This window comes from Myxocyprinus asiaticus, chromosome 22, assembly GCF_019703515.2.
Source record: "Myxocyprinus asiaticus isolate MX2 ecotype Aquarium Trade chromosome 22, UBuf_Myxa_2, whole genome shotgun sequence".
In the NCBI taxonomy this organism is placed as follows: Eukaryota; Metazoa; Chordata; class Actinopteri; order Cypriniformes; family Catostomidae; genus Myxocyprinus; species Myxocyprinus asiaticus.
The window spans coordinates 3,801,463-3,825,227 of record NC_059365.1 but is presented as its reverse complement, the minus strand read 5'-3'; the positions used below and the strand labels follow the sequence as shown (position 1 = coordinate 3,825,227).

The 23,765-nt window shown below is 39.1% G+C and overlaps 1 protein-coding gene across 2 annotated transcripts in view; it reads right to left on the bottom strand.

Moving 5' to 3' along the window:
- Positions 1–2,715: 2,715 nt before the first annotated feature.
- Positions 2,716–23,765, bottom strand: part of slc16a2 (solute carrier family 16 member 2) — a 56,219-nt gene continuing 35,169 nt past the window's right edge. For both annotated transcript variants that reach the window (XM_051650544.1, XM_051650545.1), the window contains 4 exons: positions 15,670–15,813; positions 14,741–14,969; positions 11,782–12,021; positions 2,716–8,713 (listed from right to left, as the gene is read on the bottom strand). In XM_051650544.1, the coding sequence (XP_051506504.1) occupies positions 11,801–12,021; positions 14,741–14,969; positions 15,670–15,813 (594 nt within the window). In that variant the 3' untranslated portion in view covers positions 2,716–8,713; positions 11,782–11,800. The remainder of the gene's footprint in view (positions 8,714–11,781; positions 12,022–14,740; positions 14,970–15,669; positions 15,814–23,765) is intronic.

Below are 23,765 nucleotides of genomic sequence, written 5' to 3'. Positions count from 1 at the left end.
GTCTATGACCACATGGAACGCACTATGCACTACATGGGGAGATCTACTCATCTACAGTGCATATGGTTGTCATCCTCCTTGTTGAAAGAACACAAAACATCCCTCTTGTAAAACCACCATCCCCCATTCCCACCCCCTTTATATCAATTGTGTCATGTAATACTAATAACTAATCATGTCGATAAATTTTAATTATCTTCATATGACAAATAACAGACTTTAAAGCCATGTTCACACTCACACATTTTAGTTTGAAAATGCATCAATTTCACTATGTTTATACCTCTCATTCACACCATGTTTTACTCCACCAAACACTCTCCATTAGCACATACTTTGAAAAACAATCATGTTAGGAAAGCGAAAACGAAATAGTGTGAATGTGGCTTAAATAACAGCACTTAGCCAATCAGAACTAAATATTCCAAAGAACCATGAAACAAAGCACAACAGTCTGGTTCCGGAAGTAAAAATCCCTTAATTTTTTTCCATAGACTAATTCATTTTAAACGAAAACGTAAACGTTTAAAGACAGACCTACCGTGAGCTTCGAGGTAGTTCATTGATGGTATATGCTTCCATTGTATCCATCAGTCTGCGCTATTTCAAATCATGTTTGATAGCGGAATTCCCGGTAAACAACTACATTACCCATGGACAGCAGAGAAAGCTTCATCAATCAGAGAACCGCGCCCAACAATGCCAGAGAAACGAGCCCAGGAGCGACCGCCCACTCCAATGACGCAGTGCGAATAATGTAACCAAATTGGTCTCCCTTCACCCTTAAGGGGGTTGCACGCTGGACGCATCTGGTGGATGACATGGCACGTTCTAAAATTAGAAACAACTGTTTTCAGTGAAGGTATGCACACCACTGCCGCCACTCGGCGTCTGTCGGCGGTGCCCAGCTACAACTTCAGAGGCTGCTCAAATTTCTGCCGTGCAATGAAGCGCAACTCGCAGATTTTCCATTAAATTCAACCCAAATCATTATCAAAGGACACAAATTATTTACTTTAGTGTTCTTCGTTCTTTAAGAAGGGAAAAACCTTGGTAACTTTTGTGTGTACTGTCTGCAACCTGAACCACATTGATGTGCCACGTGTTTGATACCTGTGCCGTGTCCTAGCCGTGACGCGGCACTTCTCGTCCTGTGTGCGACTGCCTTTAAAATACTTATATATAACCAGAATATTTTGAATAAATGTAAAACATGTTGTTCCTATACTTATAATCAACAACCTTAAATCAGTAGTTTTATATATTCCCAGTTTTTTATTTTATTACATAATTTGCAATGCTTCATGGGATTGTAGTCCGTGCCCTCCTGAAAGACAGTAAGTACACAGTCTTGTGCCTTTGTCTTATTGATTTTCAAATACTTTTTTGCCTCAAAACAGTTTGTAATACAGTGATTCATCTCAGAGCCAGTTGCTTTGGTTCATGGCTCACAACTCTTTTACAAAAAGCCTATGCAAAAAATGTATAGGAAAAATACTTCTGGAACTCACATGGCTGTAAAAGTGTTCAAAACAGCCAAGCAAACAGTACAAGGGAATCTTTCGACTTTTTTAAGGGAACCTTTTGACTGAGAAGACAACAGAAGGTATTGCTATGACCAGTGCTTTATAGGACATTTCCAATGAGTTAAAAACATTAGTATATACCACGGTTACAACATGTGTTTATCTCAAAACATTTTAAGGTTTTCGTCCCTAAAATGCTTTTGTGTAGAACAACATTCTCACATCCTGCACAGAAACAGCCCAAGCATCCATGAAGTAGCTTGAAAGAGTCACAGAATTAAAACATAAAATATTACACATATCTACCGCTCTCATGGGGATTACATTCACAGAATGAAGCAGAAAGCTAGCTCTATTATTATTTACAGAACATGCAGTGTGAAGCAGAGACAGAGATGTGGCTGGGGCGGACTGGGAAGAGAAATCGGCTCTTGGGAGGGGGCGTCCCCCCTAGCAAATTTTACATAGAGTGAGTTCCCTCTGCAGGTGTATTGGTGTCATTACAGAAATCTGTTCCACACCTGATGCCATCACTTCAAATACAGCTTCAGTCTTCTGTCAAAGACACACATCTGTAAATGTTTAACCTTAAATCAACTTAAAACTGAATTTAAGCTTATTTTAAATACTCTTTATTCAAGACAAGCTTTTCATTTATGACCTCGGTGACAACCACTGTTTCTAGGTCATGTTGTCATAAACATGGTCTGACATAAATAGGTCAGATGGGAACATCTCACAAAGACAGACAGAATCTGACCAAATACATCATGGATATATGTCTGGACATCCAGATCAAAGTTAAGTTTACAGTGTCGTACTTCTAAAATCAGGGGCATACTATTTAGTATGGTTTATTATAAGGTAATATAAAAAGGGGGAAGACTAAGCCTAGCGCAACATTATAAAACACACACACACACACACACACACCCTGTGTGGGGTCAGAATAAACAGGCAATAACTCACCTATACAGTCACACACACACACACACACATACACTGTATAATAAAAGGACATAAAACAGAGGGCCTTTTTCACCTACTTTGTTTACATTGAGGCTCCTACATGAAGTCTGGTTTATAAAACTAAAGAGATAGTTCTTTTTGAGTTAACTTCTCCTAGAGACACTTCATCCCATGTTGTTCACTCGACTAATAAACCATCAATAGTCAGTGAATAACACAATTTGGAATAACAACTTGGTGTGTAAAATGTTTATTGTTGGTTGAATTATAATAAAACAAAAAACATTTTTGACAGGATCAAAACATACTTTTCACATACACAAAAAATTACACATTCCTAGCAGCTCAGCTTCAATAATCCTTTTAAATTGCTAATAATTCATGATGATTGTAGATTGAGGTTTAGATAACAGGTGCTACAGTTGTGTAAAGAGAGAAATACAAAGACTCTTCCTATTTTCCTGACCTGTTATGACCCTTATAATGAGCAATAACTATTTTTGAAGCCCTATAGCCTGAATATGAGCAAAACACAGGCCTTATAGTATGTTACTTTAGGTGAAGTTTTGCTATAGTAACAAATGAGCACCAGGTGGGACGGACAGTCCAAAATAAGACCCCCAAAAGGTCAACTCTGGTTTATCTGTGTGTATGCATATATGAGTGATGTACTTAAATGTAAGTGCAGTGTTTATGTTGTTTGAAAACTGTAAACGATATAATTGAGAAGCTTTGTGGAGTTTAGCACTGTTAATGTATTTTGTGTGCAGGCACATGGTACGGCAGAAAGAGCAGAAAGCAACTATCGATTTGAAAACCGAGCCAAGCTAAAGAGACTGTTTTGGAAATCAGTTCAACATTTACAGATGTTTACTGCGGCCCCTAGATTCACTACCTAGAAGAAAGAAAAAAAACCCCAGATAAATAAAAGTGTCATTTAATCTGGCCTTGAAAGAAAACTGCATTAAAAGGAAAACAGAGAAACATCAATCCAGCATGAGCGCGTGACACAAAAGACATCAGTGTATCAGCGAGGTAAGAAAAGAAGGAAGTTACATCATAATATTTGTTAATGGTCATACACTGTTAATCTGTAAAAGGTGAACATGAATCAAACCAAAACCAGAACAGACAAGAGACACTGATATTTAGAGTCCAACCACATAAACCACGTGCAATTTTGGCCATAACTGGAAATAATAAACAGTAATGGAAGACATAAACTGCATTTCATGACAATTAAGCACCATTACTGCAATGCAAACAAATCTCATTCTCATTACAAAGTACAAGTAATGCAAACATTTGACAGGCTACAGAATTATTTCACAAGTTCATTTTTTTTGTATTCTCATGACCGAAATACAGTAAAAAATACTTGCGAATAATAGGACTTACAAAAAAAGCTCAAATATACAATGTCTGGATGCATACAGCAATACGAATTTGAGGGAAAAGTGCTTAATTGTCATTAAATAATGTCACAATGCAAATAAAAATCTTAATGGTCCTAAAAGATTTAGTTTTCTTGATGCAAAATATCATTTCTTATGATGGGGTAAAATGTGACCTGCGATTCATTCAAGAACTAAAAAATGGGTTCTCATCCACTCACAAATGCACTGTCAAACATCTGTAAAATATGCCTGTAAAAAATGAAACATTTCTGCACTCCCTGAGTTTCCGCATGACTGTCCATCAAACACACTTGTTATCTGTCTATCTGTCTGTCTGTCTCTCATTCAGTCTTTTCATGCATATACAAACTCACACACATCATCAAACATGGCATGAGAAAAAAACTCATCATCTAAACTCAGGTTACCATTTGGATGACATGACAGTACTATACACGGAGGGATCCAGTTCCAAGTCTTGTTATCATCAGCACTGATATTCACATGCTGTATATGTAGAGAGAGAGAGGATACTAGAATCATGGATTTGAGTTTCAAAACTGAAAAATTCACACTGCAGTCAATGAATCTGCACAGCCAATCGCTGCAGGTGAATCACAGGCAAATAAACACACACATTAAGTGCACCAGGGTTCAACGAATGTCCGCACGTAACCGTACAGTAGACTTCTGAGGTATGCAAGATTCATAGTTTTCCAATAAAGAAAATCAACCAATCTACATTTAAATGATTAAGTCACCATTTTTACACAGAACTATTCTCTAAAGTGGTGTCTTGTAGGCTATTAGAGTGAATCTCACAAAAACACGTCCAGCCTAAAATAGAAAGAAATAAGAAATTATATTTTGCTTAAAGCAAATTAAGTCTATTTTAAGACCTACATTGTTTTTTATTTTTTTTTCTCTTTTTGTTTTTTAAATACATCATGGTAGTATTTGTTCTGCCTGACTGAATAAAAATACATTTTATTTACTTTAATACTGTATTATAGTAGCTAATGAAAATCTAATGAAAATTACCATTTAAAATCAATGAGGAGTTATTCAAATGTGCAGTATGGAAATGAGAATTTCGGGGAGAAACGTGCTTAAAGGGACAGTTCACCCAAGAATGAAAATCCTCTCCTCATTTACTCACCTTCATGCCATCCCAGATGTGTTTGACTTTCTTTCTTCTGCAGAACACAAACAAAGATTTTTTAAAGAATATTTCAGCTCTGTAGGTCCATACAATGCAAGTAAATGGTGACCAGAACTCTGAAGCTCCAAAAATCACATAAATGCAGCATAAAAGTAATCCATACGACCCCAGTGGTTCGATATATGGCTTCTAAAGCGATGCAATCACTTTGGGTGAGAAACAGATCGATATTTCTATACTTTTTACAATAAATCTCCACTTTCACTTTCACTTATATAATGTGAAAATGAACGTGGAGATTTATAGTAAAAAAGGACTTAAAAATGTATCTGTTTTTCACCCACACCTATCAGATCGCTTCTAAAGACATGGATTTAACCACTGGAGTCATATGGATTACTTTTATGCTTACTTTATGTACTTTTTTGGAGCTTCAAAATGGCCACCATTCATGTGCATTGTACCTGCAGAGCTGAGATATTCTAAAAATCTTCGTTTGAGATCAGCAGAAGAAAGAAAGCCATACACATCTGACATGGCATGAAAGTGTTTAAATGATGACAGTATTTTCATTTTTGGGTGAACTATTCCTTTAATTGTCATGAAAATTTCACAATAATTTGTTTAAGCAAAATTTAGAGGTGATTTGATTTAGAGGTGAAATGTGACCTTGGCATGTTTTCGTGAGATCCACACAGTTAATTTAGTGTAAAAGCTCTTTAACCTGGTTAAACCTGAAGGACGGCGTTAATTGAGGCAGTTTGGTTAACATCGTGACCATTTCTGTTATATGTTTGTTTTGTTTTTAAAACAGTTGACCTAAGGGCATCTAATGAGGCAGAAAATGTACCTGAACCAAAGTTGATTATCTCTAACGGACAGATTTAAATTACAACACGGACAGAAACAGGTGATTAAAGGGCTTCTGGGTTCAATTAGTTGACAAACAGAGTGATGGATGCGCAGCACACATGCAAAAGACTGTTCCGAAAACAAGTGAGCTGCCTTGCTGTCTGCTGCCTACATAGACAGTGACGTTCTAAGGGGCCGTTCACACAAAATACGTTTTTGCATCTGACTGCATTTTTTAAATTGTTCTTCTATGTACACATGAGCAAGACGGACATTTTTGACCATTGCACTGGTCTCGCTTTTAAGACGTCAGGACAGGTTGAAAAGAGCACCAACTTTTAAAAGTGCACCTCGAGGGGGCCTGGGTAGCTCACTGGTAAAAGACGCTGGCTACCACCCCTGGAGTTCACTAGTTCAAATCCCAGGGCGTGCTGAGTGACTCCAGCCAGGCTTCCTAAGCAACAAAATTGGCCCAGTTGCTAGGGAGGGTACAGTCACATGGGGTAACCTCCTCGCGGTCACTATAATGGTTTGTTCTCGGTGGGGCGTGTGGTGAGTTTGGCATGAAGCCTCCACACGCGCTATGTCTCCGTGGCAACGCACTCAACAAGCCACATGATAAAATGCGCGGGTTGGCAGTCTCAGACACAGAGGCAACTGGGATTTGTCCTCCACCACCCGGATTGAGGCGAATCACTACGTGACCACAAGGACCTAAAAGCACATTGGGAATTGGGCATTCCAAATTAGGGAGAAAAGGGGAAAAATCCCAACAAAAAAAAAAGAAAAAAGTGCTTCTCAAGACACCTGCATTCTCTGCTGTCTTTAAGCGCAATAACACATTTGTTGTGAACAGCCCCTGTAGCAGCATCATAGCTGTTTTGAAGCCTCACAAGTAAATTATTTGGAACGGTCTACATAGGCAGCAACTAAAATAGTGGTCCTTGAGTCGCGTGAAGTGCGTAAAACACGCGATTCGACAGTTGATACCAGTTTGAGTTTGATATTAACAAGTTGGGTAAATATTGGGTAAAATATACTTTTTTTATTGTTGCTGCCAACCTTTAAGAACAGACTATGATGCCGAGATAGGCAGTTCACTAGGTTTTGGAACAGAGCTTATGTTTTGGAGAAAAAGCTAATGACTGCTCTCACCAAACACAGAGACATGGTTGTTCTCAACCAATAAGAAAACACAAAATCATTCGAAATAAAACAGCTTCAAATTTCACTTTTTCACATTATAATTGATTAATACTCATAAACATGGCCCGTTTTGTGTAATACTACAATGTAGTTTTGCTTAGAGCAATCTGTTGTTTCCATTCTTTAACAGAATCACAAATGTGACATTTTTATAGTGTCTTCATACAGTTCAATTCACACTTTGATTGTCTCTTTATAAAAGTCCATTCCACTCAAATAAAAATGCCGGATATTTTTCCAAACATCACAATGAAACGGAAAAACAATCTTTTTCCAAACAAACAAAATATTAATTCTGAAACAAATACAACAAATGTTAGTCAAATGTGGGGCAAAAACACATTTACACAGAATTAGAAAACATTTAAATGTAGTGATTCCGTTATTATGAGGATTCCTGCAGGTTTACAGGAATATTGATTCCTAGCACAATGGATCCTTTAGTTGTTGTCTGGCTCAGTGGTCATGGCACAGTTTGTGTACTCCTTACTGCATAGCTGATTATTAATTAACTAATTTTAGCAGATATCATTAAGGATATAGGATTAGCTTTTAAAAATAATAATAAAAAATGATTCCTCGTTTAGTTTTCTACATAATTCACAGGCGATACACAGTTGCGGTATGTTACGATAAGAAAATCACGGCTGAGGTTATCAGAGTTCATAGCAGAAAGTGCACAAGGATAGACGAATTTGTCTCAGAAAAATTTCCGTAAAGGTGAAGTGTGTAATTTCTGCGCAACTAGCAAATGGAATTACAAAATAATGACTTTTACAAACAGGTTTCCCGAACACGCCACCCTCTTCCATTGATCGGACATACAGATAGTCCCGCCCCTTGGTTGAGTCAATGTTGCTGTGTTGGGCTGGTCAGGATGCTCAAACAAACAGAGCAATGTTTTGAAAGCGCAACAGAGCCACGGTGTTTACACCTTTTGGGGAAATCAACCTACGAACATCTTACTTATAATTGTCTCTGCATATTAAGTTGGGATAGGAGAAAGTATTTTGCACACTTCAACTTTAAAATAAAATGTAAATAAGTTTTAAACTATGAAGGGGGAAAAAAAATATTTTGGAAACATCTAAAGCACACAAATCTGATTTGTATTATCTAGCACAAAACAAATGGGGAAAAAGATCTATTAAGCTCAATGAAATGAATCTCTATTTTTCCTCTTTAAAACAGTACTTTTCTTGCGCTTGAAATGCACTCTTCACTCTTGCGACAAAGTGATGAAGTATTCGTGTCATTTTAAAAGGTGCTAAAGTATTCACTTTCCTGATTTTACTGGGGGCTGTATTACGGCACTACCTGGAGTCTGCGTTCATCTGTCTTTTCCCGCCCAGCTCCCTGTGAGAAGGTGGAGATTTCAATGCAAACCTGCCTGCGAAAGTTCTGCAGTCACCCAGGAGCTGGCGGATATGACAGGATTTGAACTCTTTGATAGATGAAGGATGTCGTTCCAGAACAGAAGACAAGCTGGGGGGGTTGGGGATTTTCAAGTCCACGTATTTGATTAGAGCCAAGCAAATAGGAAATACATCATACACCATCTCTCACACACACACCACGAGCAATGCTGGTGACATTAATCCCTGCAGATGGTAAAAAGAAAGAGAAAGATATGATCCATCAGATATTACACTTGAGGAACCCCTCATCTGTAGCAGCTGACAGAAACAACCCTCAAAATCAGTGACTGTGTCTATTATTGTGCTTTATAAAACTGATCCAGTTCCAGTTCTAAATGCTGATTGGTCAATTAAGCGTTCCAGTTGAGCTGTAAAATTTTATTAATGCATATTTTTGTCTTGTTGTCCAGTAATAATATCTAAACATTCTTAAAACTAGATAAATTTACTTGAAAAGCAAAATGACTAATTTTAGCCAAATTTAATGAGGATTATGCTCAAAACAAAGGAAAACTATTTGTAAATGACGTAAGAAAAGTACATTTAATTCAGAGGGAAAACAAATGTACTTTTCTTACCCCATAGGTCAGGGGTGGAGAACGTCCGGCCTCAGGGCCATATAAGGCCCGCAAAACTGGGGGCCTTTTGAGAATTAATTTAAGCAAAAAAAAAAAACAAAAAAAAAATGGCATTGATTCCATTAACTGAAAAACACATTTTAAATAATGATTCAAAATCATTTTAAATAATAACAATGCAAAATACTGTATAATACACAGTATTTAAGCATTTTTTATTTTTTTGGTGCATACAGAATGCACCTGTACGTTAATTTCGGATAAAGGCAGCCGGATGCGGCAGTTCCAGAGAGAGAGAGCCACACGCAGCTGCCATGTGTGCGTTTGTGTTTTGTGTCTTAATGTTTTAATTTTACATTAAATATTGCTTTGACTGTTCAGCCGGTTCCCGCCTCCTTTCCCATTGTAACCCCCCTGTTACACTGGTGCTGAAACCTAGGAAGGAGGAGGAATGCGCTGTCGTGGAGTCCTTTTCCACTGCCGTCCGCCCAAAGGAGCAGCCATGGCCAGGGGGCGGAGGAGTCACTGCCGGCCGCCTGGACCCGAAGGAACAGCTGCCATCCGCGAGGGGAGGACGGGTTCGCTGCCGACCGCCTGGAGCGGTGCAGCTGCTGCCAGGGGCGGAGGGGCTCACTACCAGCTGCCAGAATGCGGAGGGGCGTTCCATCCGCCAGGGGTCGGAGGACTCGCTGCTGTCCGCCCGGGGAGGAGCGGCTGTCGTCCGCCAGAAGGTGGAGGAGTGGTCGAGGACCAGGCGACAGCGTGTCTGGGAACCGGCAAGCAATTTTTTTTCTCTCTTTCCTCTCTTTCACTGTCGCTCCGCCTCTCTCTTTCCCTCTTTCCTTTTCCCTCCCCTTGTCTCCCTCCCAGGTCTCGAGAGAGGCAGGGAAAAGGCCCACCCAGAAGGGCAACGCCCCCCCAGAAAGGGAGTGGGGGGGGGGGGTGTACGTCATGCCAGGGGTTCCCCGACCTGAGGCAAAGGAGGGAGGAGTGTGATGAGGAGGAGGGTGGGGCGGGGCCGTGACTACACACGCCTGGCCCCCAATCGGGCTAATCAGCCGAGGAGAGGGATTAAGGCAGCCGGATGCGGCAGTTCCAGAGAGAGAGAGCCACACGCAGCTACCGTGTGTGCGTTTGTGTTTTGTGTCTTAATGTTTTAATTTTTCATTAAATATTACTTTGACTGTTCAGCCGGTTCCCGCCTCCTCCTTTCCCATTTTAACCCCCGTTACAACGTTCTTCCGGTGAAACGACAGACTTCGCTCTGGTGACGCATGCAGGACTTCTCCAATCATTTAGTCTGTGTAAACCCCGCCCCTTTCTTGTAAATAACACAACCTATTGTAGAGTTGAACGAAAAGTCAGTCGCATGTTGGTGAAGATGGCAAGGTGTATTTTTGTCTGTTTTCCTTCAAAACTATCGTTCTTTAACCCAAATTTCCTTGGTTACGGGTCAGCTGGCTTGAATTTACATTTCGAATGAGGAGGAATAATGGCGAATTTGCGGTTGTGTTCGAGACATTTCACGCCTGAATTCCTGAGGTGACCACTACAGCTTTGGATGCCTCTGAAGTTTATTTATATTTTTGAATGCAGTTATCTTGGGATGCACAGCATGAGTAAGTGTTTTTTTTCTTATATATTTAGTGTATTTTGATTCAAAACGTTAAAATATGGTTATCTTTTACTCACTCGTTTTTCAACGACTACAGCCTCTTCGTAAGCAAAGACTATGATGTACTTGTGCGTTTATGTTGTCAGTTTGATCATAAGTGTGTTGAGATCACTGCTCAATTTCACCGATAACTGGCTCTGAATCAAGCAGCACGGTGGTATGGAGGTGGGTGTCCACTGTAAACTCTCATTCAGATCTGCCTCCGCTCCGCTATGCAATGCCCACATTTTCACAATCCAATCAACAACCAATGGATAAACTCAAATCCCCACCCTAAATTTTTTTCTTGTTCGATAAGCTGTTTCACTCGGAAATACATCACAATATGGAAGTTGGTCGCAACTTCCGTTTCATGCCGACATTAAGCATAAACCTCACTAAATTTGGATAAATTCTTTTAAAGGAATATACCACCTTTCAATACAAGTTAAGCTCAATCGACAGCATTTGTAGCATAATATTGATTACCACAAAAATTTATTTCGACTTGTCCCTCCTTTTCTTAAAGAATAAAGCAAAAATCTGGGTTACAGTGAGGCACTTATACAGGAAGTGAATGGGGCCAATCTGTAAAGGTTAAAATGAAAAACGTTTCAAAAGTATAGCTACAAAATATAAACAATATGCATGTTAACAAGATTTTAGTGTTATAAAATCGTTTAACAACCTTTTCTGTGTAAAGTTATTTCCAATTTTACAACTTGGTTGACATGACAACATAACGCAGTAAACCCTAAAACCCTAAAATTATGATTTAAACAAGTTTACAGCTCAAATAATACACAAGTTTTAAGAGAAGAATTTTAATAAAATTACAAGCTTCACATTTCTGCCTTTAAATGCTCCAAAAATGGCCCCTTTGACTTCCTCTGTAAGTTCCTCACTGTTTTGCTTTTTCTTTTAAAGAAAAGAACCCGGGATATTCCTTTAAGGGTGTTTAGATATTCTTAATTGCTTAATTAAACATAACACACTTTAGATGTACAACGTGTGTGTACCTTTGTTTGGCGGTGGGCTTCATATGTGTGTCTCCATGTCGGTGTATCCTGGCAGCATGTCTCCGTTTGAGCAGTTCTTCAACATCTTGTCCATGCTCGGGTCGTTCGACTCTTTGCGCCGTCTTTGCATGCGCTGATGCAGCAGAGGTACAAAAAACATCACGATACCCCCCACCACCGGTGGGACACCAGCCAGATAAAACGCCACGTGGTAGTCGCCAAAATAGTCATGAAGAAGGCCTGAGAAAGGAGAGAAAAACGCTTTGATTTATAACTTGACCTTATGACTTTGTGTCTTTAGAGAAACACAAAAAGAGATGTAACGCAGAATGTTCACTATGTTTTTTCTATACAATGAAAGTAAAAGCATGCTGTCAAGCTCCAAAAATGTCAACAATAACAAACAAAAAAAACTAGAAAAAAGTCCTATTAAAGTAGGGTTATGTTTGAGTGAGAAACATACCAAAATTAAGTCGATAAAAACTGTACCTTCTCGTAACTATAAATCCGTTATAAGACACGGCAAAACGTATGGCGTTTGGCATCATTGACATCAACCTTGGTGCGACACATCCTAACATACCATATCTGTGTATATATGCGATTTAAATTTCTGAGCTGAAGATTTTTAGTAATACATGTGGGTCAGTTCCTCACACAAAGCTAGCTTTTGGTTTTAGATGACTTGGAGGTCATTTGGACCACTGTTTGAACCTAGCATTCCCTTTTGTGTTTCACAAACAAATAAAAACACAAGATTTTTAACGACGGGTTTGTGACGGTCAGTAAATTAAGACAGAATTGTATATTGGGTGAACTATTCCTTTCAGAGTAGAGCTAATCCAAAAAAAAGTTATTTAAGAATATTTCTCCAAGAAGAATATCAACATGGCTTACAGTCTGGAACGCCTCTCAAGCAAAACAACTAAATGACCTATTAAGACTTTGAAGACAGATTTTGGTAAGATGCACCCCAGGCTCCTAGAAGGAAGATATAAGATCACTTGAAACTTAAACAAACATTTAGTAGTTGGATGGTTGTTCCAAGTATGTGAAATAAAACCATGTTGCAGCCAATCCAAACCTAATTGTAATGTCCCTACTGTGAATGCATGCTTTAAAAATATACCTTATAAATGATGCAAAAATCTCGAATGAGGATTGCCATACCCGAAACCAGACCCCTGTGTCCTGAAAGCTAACACCAGTATTCTACAAATGGACCTTGGGGCTCCAAGAAAGGTTCATTTATCAGCGTTTGGGCCAGATGTTCTGGTAAGTCTAGTTCTTCAAAACGAATTTGGCCACTGAGGTTGAGGAACTAGCAGAACATATGGAGCCTGTTGTTGAACGAGAACATTTGTGTCAACAATTCATACTAAATGTGCTCGCTGGGAGACTGGGGGACTTTGGAATTTACCCTCTCAAATAAATCTTGATCCTGTTCGCTGGGGTATTAACTGGAAAAACACTTACACTGTGTGTGTGTGTGTGTGTGTGTGTGTGTGTGTGCGTGTGTGTGTGGGTGGGTTTGGGTGGTTTACGAGGACATTTTTTTAGGTTACAAACTGTAATTACAAGGGTATTATGCTATAAATGTGGTTTAATTCAAATAAAAAAACATACTAAATGATGTTTTATTGAAAATGTAAAAATGCAGAAAGATTTTGTGAGGGTTAGGTTTAGGAGTAGGTGTAGGATTAGGGGATAGAATCTATAGTTTGTACAGTATAAAAATCATTATGTCTATGGAGAGTCCTCATAAGGATAGCTGCACCAATATGTGTGTGTGTGTGTGTGTGTGTCTTATCTTGGGGAAAGGGGCTAAAATAAGCATGCTGGCTGATTAAATCACATTTTTGAGCATGTTTATATTTTATTGTGTCTATATGTGAGACGGAAATTCATACTTTGCAGGCTAACTTTTAAAAATTGAATTTGAAAAAGGTTCCAGCAAGCAAGCAAATGTGAATTATAGGGCCACAACAGTGGCACCATATAAATTACATAAAGCATGATTTAAAGAAAATAAGGACAGTAAAACTATTATTTTTTTGCCATTCAATTCAAAGGTTAATTACTATACACAAAACACAGCCTCATTTAATATTTGCATCCTCGCTGTCAAAGCTGTTGATGTATTAAATGAGAAGTGTTTGGTGCAAGACATGATTCAAATTTGATCAAGATCTAATGAAAGCTGTAGGGCGAGATCGAAAGAGTAGTGCATTTTTGACAATTCAATATGGGGGAAAATCTAGTGAGGTGGAAATTGAAACTGATGATCCAAATAATTAAAGGGACAATTGTGTTTCTATGCTATTTGGTTCAAACATAATAAGCTAAAACGTATTGAAAATGTAAACTTTTGATGATGCAAGAGGGTTTGAGAGACTGACTCCAAAATTGGCACAATTAATGTTCGTGCCAACCCTAATCATTGTGCCAATTATCACAACTTTTTACCAAATGGTTCTAGTTACCAAAGACTTCCATTTGATGGATCTTTGGTGTTTGGCTCAAAAAAATTGTGTACCCTGTTTGCATGCAAAGCATTTACAGAAAACATAATGTTTCTATGCTATTTGTTTCAAACATTATAAGCTAAAACATATGTGAAAATGTAAACTTTTGATGGCACAAGAGAGTTTGGGAGACCGACTCCAAAATTGGCACAATTAATGTTTGTGCCAACCCTAATCAGTGTGCCAATTATCACAACATTTTACCAAATGTTTCTAGTTCCCATAGACTCCATTCACTGGATCTTTGGTGCTTGGCTGCTAAAAATTGTGTACCCCGTTTGCATACAAAGCATTTGCAGAAAACGTAATGTTTCTGTGCTATTTGGTTAAAAAATTATAAGCTAAAACATATGTGAAAATGTAAACTGTTGATGGTGCAAAACATTTGAAGAAAACGTAATTTGAAGCCATTGCCAGCAAATATCGTTACTTACCTGCGATTGGTGGTCCAGCTGTCATCGGTATGGCCATGAGGCCAAGGAGGTAGCCAATAGCTTGAGACGCCTGCATGGGCCCTACCAACTCAAAGGCGATGGGCGCCATGATAGTGATGAAACAGCCATCACAAAGACCCATAAACACAAAAACCACCACAAGACCTTCAAACACAGCACACTGAGGTATCAGCATGGACATCAGGCCAAGTAGTATGAATGAGGCCACCTACAAACACAAAGATCTCATTAGGATATGGATATATGTAGCGTTCAATCCAAAGTCAGATGTGGGATATTCCTACTTGATATCTCAGACTTCCGACCATAATGGCATTCTATTCTCCAGTGCTTGGAATATGTCATATAAAGAAAGAAATTTGCAACACTACTGTTGCTTTTTGGGGTATTCAAATGTCAACAAAAACGTCTCCTAGCAACCAAACTGCCGAGGATAAACAATACACTGCTAGCATTTGTTCTGCATGTTTACCCAGGTGTATAAAAGAGAGTATCATTTCCTGTGTTGTTTATACACCTGTCTCTGCAAACATTTGCTAAACATGTTTTTTCTCATTTGATGTAGGAACTTTGACTCTTTTCCAGTTATGATGTTGAATCACAGAATTAAGTTCATTTTTCTTACCTCACTGGCATTTTTCTTGGTTTGGGCAACAAAATTGAGTGTGGTCTATGCATAAAACAAAACTATTTGCCAATGAGATAAGAAAAATAAACTTCATTCAAAACATTATCATACACAATTTGCTTCTCAAGTAAATATCTTGGTTTAAGGAAGTTTAGATCCCTGTAATAATTTAATGGCACAATTTATGGCAACACTGTTTATGGTGTCATAATTGTGGAATTATGATTCTTTTGTATTAAAAAAGACATAAACAAACAGATTTCATGCTGGATTTCTGTACCTGCATGTAGATTTTCTTCACTCCTGGTATGAGATCTCCGAGCTTCCCAAACAGCAGTCGACCGATCCCAGACGACGCTCCTATACACACGAGAAGCACCCATTCCTTCTGAGTGTCTCCAAACTGCTCCTTCACAAACTTTATCTGCCACAGGAACAGGAAATCCATCAGGTGATTCATATACACATCCAAAACATTTATCTTATAAATTTAGGTCCTGGTTTATCATGTTGGCCTTACAAAACAGACAAAGTATTATCTTTCAAACTTGTGTAAGCATTTTTTTTTCAAAATCACTAACCTAGATAGATCTGTATAAACAAAAACATTGGCCTTCGGTTTACATGGACGTGACCTCAGAGAAACCCAAGAAAGTTTTTGATATGAAGTGTGATTGCTGTGGGTTAAAACACATCGCTGGACTCATTGGTCAGATTTGTACAACCATTTCCGGCCCCGTCGTCTCCATAAAAGCTCTTTCTCAATGGCGGCATTAATACCGCTCAGTGGTGGGAACACAGGAAATGCAGCTATAAGTTAAATCTTTGTGCATATGCAACGCCCTTCTTTCAAAGAAGGCGAGAAGGACATGTGGTTAAAAATAAAATGAACATTAAAACATCTTTAGAAGTGTTTCCTGACCCCAAAGATCACAGACGTAAGGATTGAAGCTCTTTTGAAAACGGTTTGAATAAGAAAGGCCTCAGGGGCACATCAAAAGCCTTGAGATTTCACATTTAGGGTTAATGCGAAGGCAGGGCTTTCCTATTCCAACATGTTCAGGAACTTACCTGCAAGCTTCAAACACACATACACACACATACGTACAACAAAAGCCGGAACAATGTGTTTACTTCTGGTTCGAAGCCTGTAAAAACATGACTGTAGGTGAAAGAGTGAGATTGGGGCGAGGGTAAAAGGTCTCTCATCGGGTGTAAATTAATGCCCCCAAAATACATATATGCAACCTCTGAGACACATCCGCAACACACACACACTCACTTACTCACACCTAACCAAATAAATACCTGCTTCAAACACAAACCAGCATTTCGACATACATCAACAACACACACACAAACACACACACACACACACACATATTGGTACTCCTATCATTACGACGATTCTCCCTAGACATAATGATTTTTATACTGTACAAACTATAGATTCTATCCCCTAAACCTACAGCTACCCCTAAACCTAACCCTCACAAAAAACTTTCTGCATTTTTACATTTTCCAAAAAACATTTAGTATGTTTTTTTAAGCGATCTGAACTATGGGGACACTAGAAATATCCTCATAAACCACATTTATAGGAATGAACGAACAAACCTCACATTTATACAGTACACTCAAAGCGCTTTACACAGTGTACAAGTGACTCTCCTCAACCACCACCAGTGTGCAGCATCCACCTGGATGATGCGACGGCAGCCATAGTGCGCCAGTACGCTCACCACACACCAGCTATTGGTGGAGAGGAGAGAACAGAGTTGTAGAGCCAATTTATGGATGGGGATTATTAGGAGGCCATGATTGAGATGGGCCAATGGCGGGAAATTTGGCCAGGACACCGGGGTTACACCCCTACTCTTTACAAGAAGTACCCTGGGATTTTTAATGACCAATGTTTAATGTCTCATCCGAAGGACGGGGCTTTTTACAGTATAGTGACCCCACGCCACTATACTAGGGCATTGGGACCCACACAGACCGCAGGGTGAGCACCCCCTGCTAGCCTCCCTAATACCTCTTCCAGGTATTATAGCATAATACCCTCATAATTACTAGTGTGTAACCTAAAAACCCCGTAAACCCCAAAAATTAACTACACACACACCCACACACTACTACCCTTACAAGACATCTAACTAAAGCTTTGTTTTGGGCAAAGTCTGGTCTGTTTTGATGATTTTGGAGAACCTTGGCATGTTTGTCGGCTGCTCTATTTTGATGGTGTTAAAGGAGTTTTGGGCGCTTGCCAGCTGGTCTGTTTTGATGGTTTTAGAGGGGTTTGGCGCACTTATCGGCTGCTCTATTTTGATAATTTACGATGGGCTTTGAGCACTTGTTGATCGTTTTTGACAGGCTTTAAGTACTTGTCAGCTGGTTTGTTTTGATACTTTTTGAGGGGCTTTGAGCACTTGTTGGATGGTCTGTTTTGATAGTTTTCAAGGGGCTTTGGGCACTTGTTGGATGGTCTGTTAAGATGGTTTTAGAGGGGTTACAACGTGCTTATCAGCTTGTCGCTTTTAATAGTATTAGAGGGGCTTTGACCAATTGTTGGATGGTCTGTTTTGTTAGTTTTAGAGGGGCTTTGAGTACTTTTTGGATAGTCTGTTTTGATAGTTTTAGAGGGGTTTGGGGCACTTGTCAGCTAGTCTGTTTTGATGATTTTATAGGGCCTTTGAGCACTTGTTGGATAGTCTGTTTTGATGGTTTTGGAGTGGTTTGGGGCATTTGTCAATTGGTCTGTTTTGGTAGTTTTACAGGGCCTTTGAGCATTTGTTGGATGGTCTGTTTTGATGGTTTTAGAGGGCCTTTGAGCACTTGTTGGATGGTCTCTTTTGATGGTTTTAGAGGGGTTTGGGGCACTTGTCAGATTGTCTGTTTTGATGATTTTAGAGGGCCTTTGAGCACTTGTTGCATGTTCTGTTTTGATGGTTTTAGAGGGGTTTCGGGCACATATTGACTGGTCTGTTTTGATGATTTTAGAGGGGTTTGGGGCATTTGTCAGCTGGTCTGTTTTGATAGTTTTACAGGGCCTTTGAGCATTTGTGGATGGTCTGTTTTGATGGTTTTAGAGGGCCTTTGAGCACTTGTTGGATGGTCTCTTTTGATGGTTTTAGAGGGGTTTGGGGCATTTGTCAGCTGGTCTGTTTTGATGGTTTTAGAGGGCCTTTGAGCACTTGTTGGATGGTCTCTTTTGATGGTTTTAGAGGGGTTTGGGGCACTTGTCAGCTTGTCTGTTTTGATGATTTTAGAGGGCCTTTGAGCACTTGTTGCATGTTCTGTTTTGATGGTTTTAGAGGGGTTTCGGGCACATATTGACTGGTCTGTTTTGATGATTTTAGAGGGGTTTGGGGCATTTGTCAGCTGGTCTGTTTTGATAGTTTTACAGGGCCTTTGAGCATTTGTTGGATGGTCTGTTTTGATGATTTTAGAGGGCCTTTGAGCACTTGTTGGATGGTCTGTTTTGATGGTTTTAGAGGGGTTTGGGGCACTTGTCAGCTTGTCTGTTTTGATCATTTTAGAGGGCCTTTGAGCACTTGTTGCATGTTCTGTTTTGATGGTTTTAGAGGGATTTCGGGCACATATTGACTGGTCTGTTTTGATGATTTTAGAGGGGTTTGGGGCATTTGTCAGCTGATAGTTTTGATAGTTTTACAGGGCCTTTGAGCATTTGTGGATGGTCTGTTTTGATGGTTTTAGAGGGCCTTTGAGCACTTGTTGGATGGTCTCTTTTGATGGTTTTAGAGGGGTTTGGGGCACTTGCCAGCTTGTCAGGCTGGGTGATCAAGCTGACCAGCTAAACCAGGCTGGGAGACCATCCTTACAAAAATGTTAATGTGGTAAAACATGAAGAGTACAGAACAACACTGGTGTGGTAATTGTGCTGTTGGAGACAATTCACAATTCACCATCGTGAAACCTAACCTAAGCTAGTTTGTTGCTTGGTCAGGTTTGTTTTGGGCACTTTTCATCTGGCCAGGCTGGGAGACCATCTTAAACCAGAAAACCAGATTAGGCTGGTTTAAGCAGTGTTACAGTGACAGTTGTTCCAAATAACTGTTATTTTGAGTAGTAATAGACCAATATATCGGCCAGGCCAATTTATCGGTCGACATTTGGCCATTTTGAGATTATTGGCAAAACAGGCGTTACCTCCCCTTGTTAATTCCAACATCTTCCGACAGCTTTTTCTTCTTTTTTTTTTTTTTGTGAGTTTTGAGTAAATATTGTGTAAAATAAATGTTTGAATTCAGCAATTTTGTGTGCAGCTCATTTGCAGTCACTACATTGTATTATTTATATATCTGCATTTATACTGGTTATTGGCCACCATGCTCTCTAGATTTCAGTATCGGCATCAGCCACTGAAAACCCACAACGGCCAACCACTATTATTAAAGTTATTAATTTTAATTAAAGTTTTTGTGCTAAAGAAAGACACACATAATGGAACTATCTGTGACAAGAAGCTATTCTCACGACAAACAGCGAAAAATCTCTAATATTTCTTAAATATTTCTTAAATAATTCTTATTTATCACTAACTGTGACCCAAACTCTATATATGGTCTTGCTTCAGAGGCAGTAAACTGAGCTTAATTCTGTCTTGTTAAGACCCTCTCTACTCCATGAACACATTTAAGTAGGGTATCCATGTAAAAGTATGTTCATCTCTATGACAACAGACCATTAGTGAGAAGGAAAGGTGAAACAAGGACAGAAATCCCTCGAGTCTGACCTGAGATGACATGAGCTGAGTAAATAATTCATCATCAACATGTGTGTGCTCATCGCACAGAGTTTCTGTTATGCAGAGAGTGGTAAATATTTCAGCTCACGGAACCTTAAACATTATTTATGCATGTGCTGATCCATTCTATCATATAGTCTTCTGACATTTAAATGCACACCTGCATGCCTACGCATATTTTGCATAACGTGTTTGACTCACTGTAAATCCGAGTTTTTCTTCATAAAAATAGTCAGTTTGTCAAAGACAGCCCTTTAACAAAGAAAATGTCAAAACCTTCAGTTCAAATTCAAATGGACTTTAGAGAGATTCTGCATTAACTAAACAGCATTAACTCTCATTATATAACAAAAACATTAATTACCTGAAAAATATGGTCATCCATCCTTTTATGAGTCCTTAAATATACTCATACAATGGTCGTATTGGTCTTAAAATGGATTTTGGAGAGTTTCTGCATTATCTGAGCTGGATTAACTCAAGTTAAGGCAAGTAGTTTCAAAGAGTTTCAGAAAAGAAAGAAAAAAACTATGTGCACTAGTGAAAGTTTCATTACAATTAAAGGGATAGTTCACCCAAAAATGAAAGTGCTGTCATCGTTTGGAACATAAAAGGAGATATTAGGCAGTATGATAGTCTCAGCCACCATTTATCATTGCATCTATTGTCCATTCAATGAAAGTGAATGGTGACTGAGGTTGTCATTCTGCCTAAATCTCTTTTTCGTGTTCCAAAGAAGAAAGTCATAGTATAAGTGTATGATGACAGAACTTTTATTTTAGGGTGAACTATCCATATCCCTTTAATAAATGCTGAATGTTAATTAATGCTGAACCCAATTGGATACCACTGGTTTAAAAATGTCTAGTTGGTAATAAGAAAGAAAGGATGGAAATGTGAGGAACAGAAATAAGAGCGGTCATTATGAAGACAAAAGTTATGTTAGTGTAATTTCAAACCATAAACCTAATTAAATACACAAATGCCATTAAACAGAATTTAGGTCACAGAGGGCGTACTGTTAAATTATAGATGAGTAACAAATTCTAGTGGCTTGTTAAATCGCCATTTTATTGTTAGATAAGTTTGTCTTTATTGAATTTTGCTTAATTGGATTTAATATGTTGCCATTATGACACCATCCATCACTTCAGCCAATTCCACTTGCATTATTCTTGGAAATCTGGAACATTCCACTTTAGAATCTATAGAATTTACAGTATGGGTCTGGCGGCAAAATATCAATCAAGGGTCCCATAGTAATGTCTCAACTCTGCTTTGAATGCAGCTGGGCTTTGTGCCAAATGTGCAAAGAGTGAGATATTCATGATGCTCAGAAATTTTCCACAAATAATCCAAATTCTTTGCTCAGAGTGAGAACTGCTTTTCCCACCTGCTGGGGTACAGTTCTGACACTCAGTATTAATTATTCATAATTCATTATATTTCTAAAGGAGCATGAAATATGCACAACAGATTTATGTCACCTTGACACTGTGAGTGAATCAATGTGGTCATTTTATCTCAATTTCCTACACAGTCAGTGCTAGTTTTGTGAACATAACTTAATTCAGTTCTATCCTGTATTATCCTGCTGAAAGAGGCCACTGCCATCAGGGAATACCGTTGTCATGAAGGGGTGTACCTGGTCTGCAATGATGTTTAGGTAGGTGGCATGTGTCAAATTCACATGAATGGCCGGACCCCAGGGTTTCCCAGCAGAACATCGTCCAGAGCATCACACTCCCTCCACCGGCTTATCGTCTTCCCACAGTGCATCCTGGTGCCATCACTTCCCCAGGTAAATGTCACCCATGTACACGGCCGTCCACGTGATGTAAAAGAAAACGGGACTCATCGGACCAGGCGACCTTCTTCAACTGTTCAAAGGTCCAGTTCTTACGCTCGTGTGACCATTGTAGGTGCTTTCGATGGTGGATAGAGGTCATCACGGGCACTCTGACTGGTCTGTGGCTACGCAGCCCCATACGCAGCAGGGTGCGATGCACTGTGTGTTGTGACACATTCCTCCCGTAACCATCATTAAAATTTTCTGTGACTTGTGCCACAGTAGACCTTCTGTCGGTTCGGACCACCAGACGGGATAGCCTTCATTACCCTGTCGCCAGTTTGTGGTTTTTTCCTCCTCGGACCACTGTCAGTAGGTACTCACCACTGCTGACCGGGAGCACCCCACAAGCCTTGCCATTTCAGAGATGCTCTGACCCAGTCGTCTGGCCATAACAATTTGGCCTTTGTCAAAGTCGCTCAGGTCTTTACTCCTGCCCATTTCTCCTGCATTCAACACATTGATTACGAGAACTGATTGTTCGTTTACCATCTAATCTACCCAGACCTTGACATCTGGCCTTGTTAGGAGATGATCAACATTATTTGATTTACCTGTGAGTGGTCATAATGTTTTGTCTCATCAGTGTGTGTGTGTGTATATATATATATATATATATGTAAATATACAGTTTATTACAAATAGATATACATTATATATGTTTTTGATATATACTGATATGTTTTGATGTTTTTTGTATTTGTACATATACTGTGTGTGTATATGTATGTATATATATATATATATATATATATACACATACTGGTAGCCAAAAGTTTGGAATAATGTGCAGATTTAGCTGTTTCAAAAGGAAATCGGTACTTTTAATTCACCAAAGTGGCATTGAACTGATCACAAAGTATAGTCAGGACATTACTGATGTAAAAAACAGCACCATCACTATTTGAAAAAAGTCATTTTTGATCAAATCTAGACAGCAGCCAACACTCCAACACCTTATCCTTGAGTAATCATGCTAAATTGCTAATTTGGTACTAGAAAATCACTTGCCATTATATCAAATACTGCTGAAAGCTATTTGGTTCGTTAAATGAAGCTTAACATTGTCTTTGTGTTTGTTTTTGAGTTGCCACAGTATGCAATAGACTGGCATGTCTTCAGGTCAATATTAGGACAAAAATGGCAAAAAAGAAACAGCTTTCTCTAGAAACTCATCAGTCAATCATTGTTTTGAGGAATGAAGGCTATACAATGCTTGAAATTGCCAAAAAACTGAAGATGGTGTACACTACAGTCTTAAAAGACAAAGGACAACTGGCTCTAACAAGGACAGAAAGAGATGTGGAAGACCAGATGTACAACTAAACAAGAGGATAAGTACATCAGAGACTCTAGTTTGAGAAATAGACACCTCACATGTCCTCAGCTGACAGCTTCATTGAATTCTACCCGCTCAACACCAGTTTCATGTACAACAGTAAAGAGAAGACTCAGGGGTGCAGGCCTTATGGGAAGAATTGCAAAGAAAAAGCCACTTTTGAAACAGAAAAACTAAAAGAAAAGGTTAGAGTGGGCAAAGAAACACAGACATTGGACAACAGATAATTGGAAAAGAGTGTTATGGATCTTAACCCCATTGAGCTTTTGTGGGATCAGCTAGACTGTAAGGTGTGTGAGAAGTGCCCGACAAGACAGTCACATCTATGGCAAGTGCTACAGGAAGTGTGGGGTGAAATGTCACCTGAGTATCTGGACAAACTGACAGCTAGAATAACAAGGATCTGCAAAGCTGTCATTG